General features: G+C 37.7%; 2 protein-coding genes across 2 annotated transcripts in view; both read right to left on the bottom strand.

Annotated features, from left to right (window-relative positions):
• The window catches only part of pitrm1 (pitrilysin metallopeptidase 1), a 20,108-nt gene extending 15,072 nt beyond the window's left edge, over positions 1-5,036 (bottom strand). Inside the window, exons 1-9 of the mRNA XM_067452680.1 lie at positions 4,825-5,036; positions 4,492-4,588; positions 3,814-3,920; positions 3,541-3,692; positions 2,455-2,569; positions 2,278-2,374; positions 1,651-1,811; positions 1,437-1,563; positions 1,251-1,339 (exon numbers count right to left, since the gene is read on the bottom strand). Coding sequence (XP_067308781.1) covers positions 1,251-1,339; positions 1,437-1,563; positions 1,651-1,811; positions 2,278-2,374; positions 2,455-2,569; positions 3,541-3,692; positions 3,814-3,920; positions 4,492-4,588; positions 4,825-4,871 — 992 coding nt within the window. The 5' untranslated portion in view covers positions 4,872-5,036. The remainder of the gene's footprint in view (positions 1-1,250; positions 1,340-1,436; positions 1,564-1,650; positions 1,812-2,277; positions 2,375-2,454; positions 2,570-3,540; positions 3,693-3,813; positions 3,921-4,491; positions 4,589-4,824) is intronic.
• A 2,948-nt stretch (positions 5,037-7,984) lies between these two features.
• klf6b (Kruppel like factor 6b) lies at positions 7,985-13,614 on the bottom strand. The gene is made up of 4 exons (XM_067452707.1): positions 13,307-13,614; positions 12,061-12,508; positions 9,057-9,180; positions 7,985-8,974 (listed from the first exon to the last, which is right to left on the bottom strand). The coding sequence occupies exons 1-4, from the start codon at positions 13,406-13,408 to the stop codon at positions 8,923-8,925; spliced, it is 726 nt and encodes a 241-aa protein (XP_067308808.1). The 5' UTR covers positions 13,409-13,614; the 3' UTR covers positions 7,985-8,922.
• Positions 13,615-13,982: the final 368 nt, after the last annotated feature.

Raw genomic sequence — 13,982 nt, 5'->3', positions numbered from 1 at the left:
TCAATAAAAACGAAACTCTTCTTCTGAATAACAAGCGTCATTAAGAATAATAATTATATTAATAATAAGAATCTTACAAATCGTCATGTAATTATTAATGTGAATGAATCTTACTCCACATCACATCATCATCACTATTGTACACCCCAATACATGTGCCGTGATACGAAATTAAATGCTATTTGTTTCAAAACGTGCTGTAAAATAATGCATTGTGATGGTAATTTATCATCCAAACAGCTATTTAAACTGCTGGAGTGCGCTTCTCAACCCCCACACTATTAACAGTACTCGTAATTTGGGTCCATATTTTGTTTTTGTAGGTGCCTTTAATCCCACTCTTTAAACTCCCAAATAAAACTATTTCGTTTTTTTCACTTCCCTGGTGATGGTCCGGATGGACGCGTCTCAATCATCTCAATAGTTCAGTAGTCAGGGCACTGATCAGGGAGTCAGCCCATTGACTTATGTCCTAATCAGTGCCCTGACTAGTGGACTAGTGAGATGATTGAGCGCGCCCGATCTCCACGTCGGAGAAGTTTGGCTTCTTTGCCGTCTTCTGTTTGTCCATGGCGTAAAATGAGGGCGTGGGAGAGGCGGATACTTGAATATATAGGGGCGTGTTATTCTAATGACGAACGTTTTCAGCCGCCGCATTTATCAAGGGCAAGTATTGCGTACACCTGGATTGCAGAGGTGCGCACAGCTTCATAAATCAGGCGGTGAGAGGAGTGTAAGCATAATCTTACGCCAACATATACACCAGTTTCTACGCAAGATTGATAAATGAGGGCCATTGTCAGTAAAATAAAAAACACCTGCTTTCACTCAACAACCTAGAAACGCCTAGAATAATGTTATAATAAATGCTATAACTTGCTGAGGGATTGTTACATTTAGACAAAATTTTATCTGGAAGTGTAAAACAACCAAGTCTAACTTTCTAAAGGAAAAAAATCCAAACTTTATTAAGTTTGAGTTCCCAATAAAAAATACCACATTTTTGCTGCCGTTTTTCTTGAAATTATATTAATTTAATCTATTCTCACAATAAATAAATGTAAAATTGGGACATCAAATGAGCTAGATGGAAAGGCCAGGTTCTCCTGTTTAAAATGATATATAGCACTTGATGCTAACTGCTAGAATGGGTGAGAAAAACAAAGAAAAGTAGAGGCATGTCAGACACCTAAAAAATGTTCTAGGTCTTTAAGGATTAAAAAAAAGACACTAAATATTTGTCCACTTACTCTCCCAGCAGATAGCTCATGCAGAGTGTGTTTTGTTTCATGGGGTCAGGAGCCAGTGCGTCAGGCAAGCAAGTCACATGATCCGCTCTCTGAGCAAAAACACAAAATTTGTTTTAGTGCGGTTGGACTAAACCGCACTACTGTGTTTATTTCACAGGTCCTTCTTGTGTGTGTTGTGTAACGTACGGGTTTGTCCCAGAGCATTTGGGGAGGAACTGCAGTGTTGGGTTCTGTTCTCTCAAATTTAGACAGAGCCTCTTCCTCTATCTGCTGTAGGTGCTGCTCCAACGGCAAGTCCCCGTATGTGAAGAACCTGCAATAAACACGTAGAACAGTCAATGAGGATTGTCTGCTTTTTGCACACATTCATTCAGTGAGTCAGAGCGTTTAATGCGTGTACCGTGCATTGCTGGGGTGGTAGTGTGTGGCGTGGAAGTGTCTCAACTGTTCCCAGGTCAGGTCAGGGATGGCTAGCGGTTCCCCTCCGGACACAACAGAGTATGTGTGATCCGGCAGGAGTTTATTCTGCAGGTGCTGAGCGTATAGACGCTCATTATCTGACTACACACACAACATACAACAGAAAAGCATTTGTTAGTCTAAAATAATTATTTGAATATATTTCATTTATTTCTGTGATGGCAAAGCTGAATTTTCAGCATCATTATTCCAGTCTTTCAGAATTAATTCTAATATGCTGATTTGCTGCTCAAGAAACATTTCTTATTATTGTCATTGTTGAAAGCAGTTGTGCTGCTTCATATTTTTGTGGAGACAACGATACATTGTTTTCTCCAATGAAAAGAACTATATTTATTTGAAATAGAAATCTTTTGTAACATCATAAAATGTCTTTACTGTCACTTTTGATTCATTGTTTGCATCTTTAATGAAATAAAAAAATTAAATCTTACTGACCCCAAACTTTCGATTGGTAGTGTATGAGGGCACAGATATATCATGCATGCATCTCTATATATATTACTGATATCTTTTTAAAATCAGAAAAACAGAGGAGTTTCCTTACAAACACTCCCTTCATTTCATTGAACACCACACCCTTGAACACCACACGACTCGAGGGGTCCGTGGGGGTCTCGTGCTCCAGCCTCCAGCCCTCCTGCCTGAGAAACAAAAAACATGAAATCCTTTTCAAAGCCCATTTATCTGCCATTAATTACATTATCTGAGCTATGGCCTTTACCAGAAGTCCAGTTCTCTTAGACAGGGGAAGAAAACAGCGTCAATGTAGACCGACAGAAGGTTCTGGAAGTCTTTGGCATTCTGAGTTGAGAACGGATACATTGTGTAATCACTCGCTGGGGAGAGAGATTGAGATAATCAGAGACAAATCACACACACATACACTCATCTTGGCATGCTCGGTACAATTAAAATGAACTATTGTGCCATTGCTTTTTTAGTGTGGTTCATTTGAACGTAAATGGATGGTAAATGGACTGCATTTATATAGTGCTTTTATCCAAAGCGCTTTACATTTTTGCCTCACATTCACCCATTCACTCCCTCATTCACACACCGACGGCGATGTCAGCCTTGTAAGGCGCCATCCAGCTCGTCGGGAGCAGCTGGGGTTAGGTGTCTTGCTCATGGACACTTCGACACTTGGTCAGGTGGAACCGGGGATTGAACCACCAACCTTCTGGTTTGTAGACAACCTACATGAACCACTGAGCCACTGCCGCCCATGAACGTGTGAAAACTGCCATCCGAGCCCTGGTGCGCACCAAACAAGTGGACCAAGAATGCTGAAAAGATGGCTTTCAAGCGAACTCTGGTGCGGTTCGACTGAAATATGAACGCAACACGGACCAAAGACATGTAAACGAACCATGATGACAAGATGTGACTCAAGAATGCTTGTTTTTTGTCGTCATAGTTATGATGTTGCCCATCACAGTTCACGAAAAGGCATCAGAATCGCGTCTCCTCACAGCAGATCTTCGTCCTGCTGATGTTTTGACTCCTTTATACATTTTACAAGCTCTTCACGTGTTCTAAGCTGGTCACAATACCATCATATTTAGGCTGTGCACATGCATGGAAGCATTTATCCCAGCACACAGCTTTATTTTGGATGTCCGGCAAGTTCCCTCACGAAATATATACGTCATAAAATCAGACCAATCAGGTTGTGAACGTATCCCTATGCCTTTAGGTTCAGTGTTAAAATGGCAATATGAACGCCAAGCAAAACTACTTTTTTTTGGTCTGGACCAAACTACAAGTGTGAACAGAGCCTTAAACACAAACACACACTGGGAAATACCTGTGAAGGCGTTCATAAAGGTGGAAAGAGAGCGATTGAGCATCTTAAAGAAGGGGTCTCTACAGGGGAAGCGCTGAGAGCCACACAGAACCGTGTGCTCGAGAATGTGAGGAACACCGGTACTGTCCATTGGTGTGGTACGAAACTGCACACTACAATGCAAAACACACACAAAGGGATATGCACATCAATGGGACATTTAATGGGGTTCAAATGAAAATCCTCAGATGTTTCAACGCATATCTATCTTCATCAGATGCAAACAGACTGTACCTGAAGAGGTTGTTGGAGTCATCTCGGGCTGCATGCAGATACTGAGCTCCGGTGGCATCATGGGAGAGTTTAACAGCCGTTAGGAACAAATCCGGCACTGCTGTAACCTAGAAATCACAGTTGATGTTAGCAAAAGGTCACCTTGACATCCTTACAATACGTCCAGAAGGGCTGTGACCGTCTGGAGGACTATCACTAATGAGATTTGAAATTCCTCCCAGTCTGACAGTTATAGCATAACATTTAAAGGTGCACTATGCAACTTTCCGTCCACTGAAAATTGCATATATTTGCTCAGGTTAAGCCAATGCTCCATATTGTCATATATCATACTACGTGAGCTGCAAGAGCCTTATGTATCAAATATGACTAAAAACATTAAAAAATACATGAAAACTTTAAAATGTCTCTTTCATATTTTGTCTAAACATCTAAATATTTTGTTCATTTAAAAAAAAGAAGGGAAAAAAGGATTTTCTGACTATTAATTCATAAGCAAGGCTTTACTAACTAAAGCATGCCACTAGAGATGCACATTACAGGGATTTTAGTTTGCAAAACGCAATGGATCTTGGTCGTCTTAGTTTTAGAGAAACCATCAGACTGAGAAGGTTTGACACACTGAAACAGAAACAGGCATCCATGTATTTTCATGATTTGTTTGCTCTCTTTTTTTACCTCTTGAACAGTGAATCCTTGGATCTTCTGTCCCACTGTGTACTGCAGTGCTCTCTCTACAGCAGAGCTGCCTCTCGACCTCCATGATCCCTGCAAACTACAAACCCCTCATTGATCAGACTACACGAATCAGCATGACTGAGCTTTTCTCAGTGGATTACATCACACACGTGGAAGTTAGACACACAAACATGATGACAATTAATAACAATGGCCTGAACTGATAAATTAATGACGGTTAAAATATTAATAACGGTCTAAAACAGACAACGTGTCTGAAGACGAAGGACTGAAGTTTAACTCAACTGAGATGTGTAAGTTAGTTTTACTCACCTCAAATTTGTGAGTTTCGTAATGATTGTCTTACTTTGACGAAACATTTTAGATGTTTCAATTCGCCGTCTTTAATAACTACTGTGATTTTCTTGCCGATTTATAATTTAAAACTCATTATATGTGAGTTCATACAGTCATGTTTCCGTTACGATATAAGCTCTGTCCTTCCATGTCCCATGGCATGCTGTACACAACGCATGCGCACTAGACGCGACCTCTCAACCGCAAAGAACGTTGATGCTACAAAATAAAGGTATGGCCAATAACACTAATTAAATAAACAAAAACGACATTAAATGTAAAAAATTACCTATAAAATACGGTTTGGGATGAATTTTACGATAAAGGAGATGGAATGCAGATTGCGTGGTTTTTAAATATTTGACCATTTAACACTTCGTAAAATGACCAGCAGATGTCAGTAGAAACATGGAAACAGGGATCAAGTACTCAGAAAAGGAGGGAGCTACAAAATAATGTTTTTACCATTAGAGTAAATATTTTAAAAAGTTTTAAACCAATAAGGTCGATAACGTTGTTTCTATAGGGAAGTTTCCTTACAAAATTTGCCGTGGTTTCTTCCCAAATTGCATAGAGGCTAGAGGCTCTCTGACAATGCAGTCTATTTAAAATATTTAATTCATTCGTTTTTGAATGAATGGCTGAACTTGTTTCATTACTGGATGAGCAGGTCGCCTGTGAGGCCTAGTCGTTTTTGAACAAATCTCTTTAATTAATGATTCGGTGACATATTTTAACGTCGCCACGAAGTCTACAGTATAGCCTAAAGTATACAACCTAGGCTATTTGAAGCTTCAAATTAGTTTCAGACGTTTATTTACTCTATTTGAATAGCTACCATAGACATCAGGGTTTATTTGTGTGTGTGTGTGTGTGTGTGTAGCCTATCTATATTACATGTTAGAAGATTAAGTCCCGTAATGCTTATTTAATTACTGCAGATTTGCATTGAATTTAGCATTTTCTGCAAACTGATAAATAATGTTTGTAATTTTATAACAAATTACATAGCCTATTGCATATGGAAGACAAAGTCCATGTGTGATGTACATATTGATGAATTTGAATATGTTAATGTTGTAAAAACGTTTTTCTTTTAAGATCTGAAATCTACTGTTAGTCCTATTTAAGTCAGAATTTGAAGGAACGATTATTTCCCAGTGTTTTCATGTTTGAGGGTGGGTCTGTAGAGAGCCTGTTTTAAGTTCATGTAGAGGAGTCTGTAAAACACTCCCATGAACTTGCAGTACTGAACATTTATTGTAACATTGAACAAAGTGCATCATACTTTGGTGTGCACAATGTTCCAGAAGAGTCTTTGTTTACTGTTTCCACACAGTCCTCCTGTGGATCTTTATTGTTGTCTTGATACAGAACCCCTCTTTAATCTTTAATGCAAGAAAGTACAGCAGCCCAGGCCTGTAATGTGAATATAATGTATAATCTAATCTAATTGTAATAAACAAAATACAAAACAGAGGTTTATAAAAATCATTTATTATTGTTGAAGTATAAAATGAATTTACAACAATATGATAAAATTTTTACTATAGTGCTGCTTTATATATAGATCTGCTTTTAACAAAGAAAACAACAAGAGAGCAGACAAACAAAATTAATATTTTTTTTAATAATAAAAATAATAATTAAAAACAATACCATTACATGAGGCCCTCTAGGCAGAGATATTTTAAAGGTTTCAAAAGTCATGTTACCTATCACGGTATATACAGGAAATTGAGGAAAAACTCAAATTTCAAACTATTGTTCAAATAGTGTGAAACAAAAGTAAAATGTTTGTTGCATTGTTTAGCTCATAAAAAAAAGTTTTAACATGCAAACATACTTTAAAAGTTTTAACATGCAAAAGTATTTTAAGGGATAATATTGGAGCGCATATTAAATTCCCCTAAAGATATTAAAAATTCCAGTTACACATTAACAGCTTTCGTATTATCATTCCCTGAGTGAACACCCTCATCTCTGTAACACCTGCAGGGCTTTAAACATCTGGACAACAAATGCTAGAGCTCCATCTGAGCTGCCCGCCAACATCATGTCAAGCTGTGCTCACAGAAACCAGAAAACCGCCAGTGAAAGTTCCTGATGCTTTTTTTAAAACCACAAAATGACAGTATACTACACAGTAGCAAATCCAGTTCCTCTCTTTAGGTAACAATCATTCAATAACACATTTTAGACACTCCTGTTGTTGTGACACAAAATATACAGTATCCAACAGTTATTGTTTTCCCCCCGTTTTCATCCAACGTTTCAAGGCCAAAACTGAACTTTAACCAGCCAAAATAATTATTGATAAAAGACTCATATTTCAGCTCAAGGGCATGATTTTAAAGCACTAATTCGAAATTCTTAGTCCTTAGCAATTTTGTTGCTTTAGTGGTTAAAAGGGTTTTATAACCAGTAATATCAGCACAATTAATGAACCTGTAACTGCTGGATGAAGCCGGTCAAATGCAAATTATTGTTGATAGATGTAATACACAGCAATGAAATACTTTTATTCATCTCAAATATGTATTCTTATAAACTGCATGGACACATAGCTGCTCTGAATAAAAAACATGTTATCTGCACAATAAAGCAGATGGTTTTCAGTGTGTTAATGCAGAGTGTTACTTAACTTAAAAGTCATACAAAATAAAGCTTTATCATTATATATATATATATATATATATATAGCTCTGGGGGAAAAAAGAGACCACTTTAAAGGGTTAGTTAACCCAAAAATTAAATTGATGTCATTAATGACTCTCCCTAATGTTGGTCCACACCCGTAAGACCTCCGTTCATCTTCAGAACACAGTTTAAGATATTTTATATTTAGTCCGAGAGCATATATGTATCCAAGTGTATGCACACTATACTGTCCATGTCCAGAAAGGGAATAAAAACATCCATATGTGTAAGTAGTAAGTTATCCAAAGTAGTCCATATTTGACATCAGTTAGTTAATTAGAATCTCGAAGCATTGAAAAAACATTTCGGTCCAAAAATAACGAAAACTACGACTTTATTCAGCATTGTCTTCTCTTCCGCGTTTGTGTTCAATCCTCAAATAAAGATTCAAACGGTTGTGAATCAGCGTATTGATTCATGATTCAGATTGCGTGCCAAACTGCTGAAATCACATGACACTGGTGATCCGAATCATTGATCGATTCACTGATTGATAACCGTTTGAATCTTTATTTGAGGATTGATCACAAACGCAGAAGAGAAGACAATGCTGAATAAAGTCATAGTTTTTGTTATTTTTGGACCAAAATGTATTTTCGATGCTTCAAGAGATTCTAATTAACCAACTGATGTCACATATGGACTACTGTGATGATGTTTTTATTCCCTTTCTGGACATGGACAGTATAGTGTGCATACACTTAGATAAGCTCTCGGACTAAATATAAAATATCTTAAACTTACATTCTTACGGGTGTGGAACAACATTAGGGTGAGTCATTAATGACATCAATTTTGGGTGAACTAACTCTTTAAAATTGATTTCTTAATGTTAAGTGGTCTCTTCATTTTTTCCAGAGGTGTATACACATACTCTAATGCCTTTGGTGCCGTTTCTTTATACATGTATATATTTTTTATATAATTTCTACAAAATACAAGCTGTATTTTTATTGTGGTGTGGATCCTTTTGAGTGCAGAATGGAAAAGCATGCAGATTTTAATATGGTAAAACATGTCAAACTGAAATTTTTGCTGGTGTATGTTCTGTGTGGACCATGGTTTTATTTTCCTAAAGCAGAGTGAAATGAATATACTGCAATTTGCAAAGTCTGCAAATATGTTAACTTGTATTCAGCACCAGACTTCTTTTGCATTGTAAATGCATTCATAGATAACTTGAGTCAACAAGTCAAATGTCACCAGCATGAGAACCAAATCTATAATCCTTTTGTTGAAAGCATATAATTGGCAAGAAGGTGCAACACTGACATTCAAAGAATACATAAAAAACCAGCTGTGCTGGTCTCAGGGATTCTTACACACACACATTCTGTTCGTTCTTGTGCTGTGTGTCCAACCCTCACTCCTCCTTCAGATGTGTCGCTTCATGTGAAGGGCCAGATGATCAGAACGAGAGAAACACCTGAAAGAAGACGATGGTTATGTATAGCTCATAAGCGTATATGTAACACATTGTGTCTGATCACAGTCAGATTTCTGGTCACCTGTCACAGTGGCTGCATTTAAAGGGTTTTGCTCCAGTGTGTTTTCTGAAGTGCCTTGTCAGTTCATCACTTCGAGCGAAGCGCCACTCGCAGCCATCCCACGAACACCTGTACGGCTTCTCACCTGCAGGGGACGAGCAAACACACGGCAATACTCAATATTAGTGATTTATTTAGAATGAATCTTTAATATGACTCTTGAACAAAAGCTGTCGAATTGATCGAACTTCCCATTACTACTCACTATTAGTACTGAAGGTCTTATTTTTAACATATCACACACAGGCTATTCAGGGACTCCCAAAATGGGATCCATGAGTTGATGATAAGCTAATAATTGAAACTTGCCGTTTATAATATTTTATTTGTTAACTGGCATGTCAAGTGTTATATATACTGAAAGCACTCTGTTTATTGCTTGTAATGTGTTTAAACAGTTTTGAAGCTTTATCTAGTTAATTGAAAATGACTTATGTAATTGTTTTAATTTATTGTCCATTTTTTATCATTTTAAAAAGTACTTATAATTTAATAATTTTACAAATTTTTTATTAATTAAATATTTGAAGTAGTTATACAAATTAGTTTATAATAAGATTTTTTTTTTAAATCATGACACCCAGATTGGGTCTCGGATCGACTCTGAGAGGTGCGTAAAGATTCCCACCTTTTTTTAACTGTTACGTTTTTTAAGTTTTTATTACCTTAGAATGAGCCATTTCTATCTACAACCCATTTTGCACGGCCATGTTTCTATAGTAGCCCTAAATGGACAAACTTCTCTCCAGAGCACTAGTTACTCTCCAATGTCTCAGACAACATCTTTGTCCTGTGTCAGCCACCGTAGCTTCTCTGTGTCCTTCGAGAGGGAGGGGTGAGCAGTGGGCAGTTGCAATTCATAACCTCACCACGAGGTGCCAACAAAATTCACACAGTGTACCTTTAAGAAACACTGGATATTTTTATGACAGATCATCAAGTTTCATAAGAAAAATCCTTGCACCTGATTGTTCCTTGCACCTGACGTTCATAAAAATAAAGCAAATTTTATGAAGCAACCTAAAAATCCGTGGAACCTTTCCATTGCACAAAATGTTCGTTATAGTGTTATAGTGGTTCTTTTAGTTATTCACACACAAAAATGCATATTTTAAGAACTGTCCACTGAAAGGTTCTTTGAGGAACCAAAACATTGCTCTTCCATGGCATTGTTCTTCCATAGAAAACCATCTTTTTGTCATTTTTAAAGGTGTAGAACACGTCGTTATGGTGTCACCAATTCTTTAAGGGTATTATAGTTAGGCTTCTGTCAATTAGTGTATAAAGGACTTTAGAAAACCAACAAAGGATAGTAAGAAAAGCAAATCTTGTTTCACCTTTTATGTAATCACCACGTGCAACATGTCGGAGCACATACATAACCGCAAACCCACACCTACATGGTGTTCTTTGATGTGCTCTAAGTTTCCTTATGATCTTTAGTTCTTAGTAACGTCAGTAAAGTTTGCAAACATTTTAGAGATTGCATGTGAGATGCACAGTGTGGGTAAAGGGTTAATGCACACAGTGTTGTAATCTATGTTCCTAGAGTATATGACAGCATCATGAAGAATGAGCATTTCAAGAATGCAGGGAGTCACCAAACCACACTCTTTAAACATTTGCCTCCAGAGGAGGAGGTCACACTCACAGCCGCCTCTGCATACTTAATATTCAAACAATGAGCATGATGCAACCGCAGAGCCACATGGTAATGCGCGCATATAGTGCATGAACTGAAACCGTGAAGAGGAGACATTTATTCACATTTATGCATTTGCCGGGCGCTTTTAGTCAAAGGGACTTACATTGCACAAAGTATAATTTTTTTCAGTTCAAGCCCTGGGAATCGCTGTAGTTCAATTTTGATATAAAAATATCAAGTTTTAACTCTGTAAAGAATGACATATTAATCTTTTTTTTAATTGGAAGAGTTTAGAGTTTACTGAAGCTTCAGACAAAATATTAAAAACGTTTGCATGTGTGTTTTTGTTGCACATCACATTTCATACATCAGAATTGTATGGCTCATAAAAGTATGATGTATGAGGAAGAGGAGGAGGAGGAGGAAAAACACCTCAATTTGAGGTCCATATATGCAATTTTGTGCAATTAGCCAGTTAGTGATATTTATAAGGCCAAAAAGTAAGATTAAGTTAACATGTAATGAAAAAAATGAGATCTTTATAACAGTACAGCAGACTATTTGCATAAAATGCGTAAATATATATTTTTATGATCGAAGCTTGGGCAAACATAATGCAATACAATGATGATTGAGAGATGGACAAATAAATGCTCCTCAAAATGTATCATTATTGATACTCGTATTTTAACATGATTTGTATGGATAATCAAGTAAACCTAAGGTGCTTCAGTCCAGTAAGTGTTGTTAATATTGAAATATTAATAACAATATGAAAGTCCATAAGTTTGTCTAAATTATACTTAAAGGCATTTTAACTGCTAAAAAGAAACGATGAAATATCAATAATATGGACAAAGGTGGGTAGTAGATTGTTGTGGGCAACAGGTTTATCAGCAAAGTTTTGATCTTACCAAAAATATTCAGGTCTTAGAAATTCATGCATCAAATATGATAGGTAGGTTTAATTATCTTCTTCTTAGCTATTATGCTATATTTGTCAGACAGCCGTGTATACTAAAAGTCCTTTAACTTGCTGAAAAGTAGAAATTACTGACCAAATGAACGAAGGCATAGAAAAGCAAGGTTTTGATCATGTTATAATTTAGAGGTTTTACAAATTTGCGTATGAATACAGTTAGCTTTATAGGGTTAGGAATCATTTTTTTAAAAAATGCTTTGCATGGCAGATTTATCAGTGTGACTTTCAGCACGATCCAAATGAGAGAAGTTGTGTTTCCCAAAGCTGAAAAAACTGTTGTGGCAACATTAATTCAAAATACTGGTAGGATTATAGACCATCACATAGAAACTGCTTACCAGTATGCGTGCGTTGATGTGCTTTCAGGTGAGAACTCTTGGTGTACACCTTCCTGCAACCGTTGAAGTAACATCGATGAGCTCTCCTTCGTCCTTCGGATGACCCCTCACCTTTGACCTCTTCCTCTCTCGCCTCTTCTTTAACCTCCATAAGAGCCAGGGAGGGGCGCGTCGGGGGCGTGTGTGTGGGGACATACTGCTGACCCAGTGGATGTGCGACCACATCAGGAGAGGCAGTGACCTTCTCACAGATGCCGACTGACACTTTGGAAGCCGTACACATCCCGTCCTGACCGGGGACGGAAGCTTCTGGAGGAGACAAGCTCGCTCCAGTACCACAGCACCGCAGAAACTGATTCCACAGGTCGTCACACTCGCACACTGATCTCAGATCAGCTGCAGAGACGTAGGGCTCGTTCTGCAGATAGCGCTCAAGCTCAAGACAAGTCTGTAAGAGAGACAAGGGCAATCAGGACACAAACACAACCAGGAAACATGCACTGTACGCATGTAAATACAAAGAGCATAACAATTCCTCACGTTATACTTTATGGTTATTTTTGGAGCTCTACAACATTTTGGAAAAGGACACCAAAACTAAATACCTGGTATAAGATGACACAAACACGAGTAAATGATGACAGAATTTTAATTTTTGCATGCCACATTCTTTGTGAGAGAAAAAAAAAGAAATATTCACTAAAGTAAAAAGTATGACGACAAGCCCTGGTCAACACAGTTATACACTACTGTTCAAAAGTTTGGGGTCGGTAATATTTAATATTGGTTAATTGGTCAATTTATCAGGCTATAAAAGTGGCAGTAAAGACATTCATAATGTTACAAACAATATATTACTATTCATAAAAGTGTCTTAAAAAATGTTTCGCAGTTTACAGAAAATATGAAAGCGTTTTCAACATTGATAGTAAAAAGAAATGTTTCATGAGCAGCAAATTAGCATATTCAAGTGATTTCTGAAGGTTCATGTGCATGGACATGTAATGATGACTAAAATTCAGCTTTGCCATAATATTGCTTTTTTTATATTTTATTGTACGTTCGATCCAAAAAATATATAAAAAAGCAGCCGTAGAGCATACGTTTAATAATAAAGGTAAAACATAAGCTTAGGAAATATTATAAAGGCTACGAATAAATCCGATATTGCATCTTTGCTTTTATTACTTATATGTTTGATCAAAGTATTTAATAAGTAAAACAGGTGGTCTAAACTTTATAGTACCTGTTGCCAGTACTCCTCCAAAGATGGTAGTGCGGACAGGTATCCCGTGTCAAGGACACTCTGCAGCTCCTGGAATATACTGCACATGGGAATAACATCCATCTCCCTCCCACGCGCAGATCTGTCAAACCCAGCTGGAAATCCTGGAAAAGGTTATTTCCCGCCGTGTCTTCATGCGCGGACGCAAGGCAACAGGTTTGCTTCTCTTTAGCGGACGCTCGGCTGCACAGAAGGGCTGCAAAGTTGCAAACTTCCCATTTCAAAACAAGCGAAACAGCGTGCGTCGTCACCAGCGCTGAGCGGACAAATCAGAGGGGTGCTGCTAGTGCCTCACCCACCGCTTTAACTCCGCCCACTGGGCGTGTCAATCAGCAGATCTGGTTGGTCATTGGTTATCGCTGTGCCACTCTGGGAGATGATTGGTGGGTTGTAGTTGGCGCTATTTCTGGGGAGTTATATAAACATACCCCTCTTTCATTGCCATTGAGGAAGTAATATTTTAATATTTGTCGTAATGGTAGCCCATCATAGCAACCATTCTGTGTTTTTACTTCTCAAAAAAACTCATCCTGTATGATTTATAAGCCTTTTGAAAAGTGGGGACAGCTGGCTGGTCCCCAGAATATAGCTGATCTCAGGTTTTACTATCCTTATGGGGACATTTGGTCCCACACAA

Source organism: Pseudorasbora parva, chromosome 9 (genome assembly GCF_024679245.1).
Source record: "Pseudorasbora parva isolate DD20220531a chromosome 9, ASM2467924v1, whole genome shotgun sequence".
In the NCBI taxonomy this organism is placed as follows: Eukaryota; Metazoa; Chordata; class Actinopteri; order Cypriniformes; family Gobionidae; genus Pseudorasbora; species Pseudorasbora parva.
This window is presented reverse-complemented; position numbering and strand designations above follow the sequence as displayed.

What these genes read in the sequence shown, in the direction of transcription:
- klf6b (XM_067452707.1), bottom strand. Translation starts at nt 13,408, where the DNA reads ATGGATGTTATTCCCATGTGCAGTATATTCCAGGAGCTGCAGAGTGTC. An exon ending in ACATCAACGCACGCATACTG is followed by an intron (nt 9,181 to 12,060) that starts GTAAGCAGTTTC and finishes CGTCCCCTGCAG; the next exon opens with GTGAGAAGCCGTACAGGTGT. An exon ending in AAATGCAGCCACTGTGACAG is followed by an intron (nt 8,975 to 9,056) that starts GTGACCAGAAAT and finishes GTCTTCTTTCAG; the next exon opens with GTGTTTCTCTCGTTCTGATC.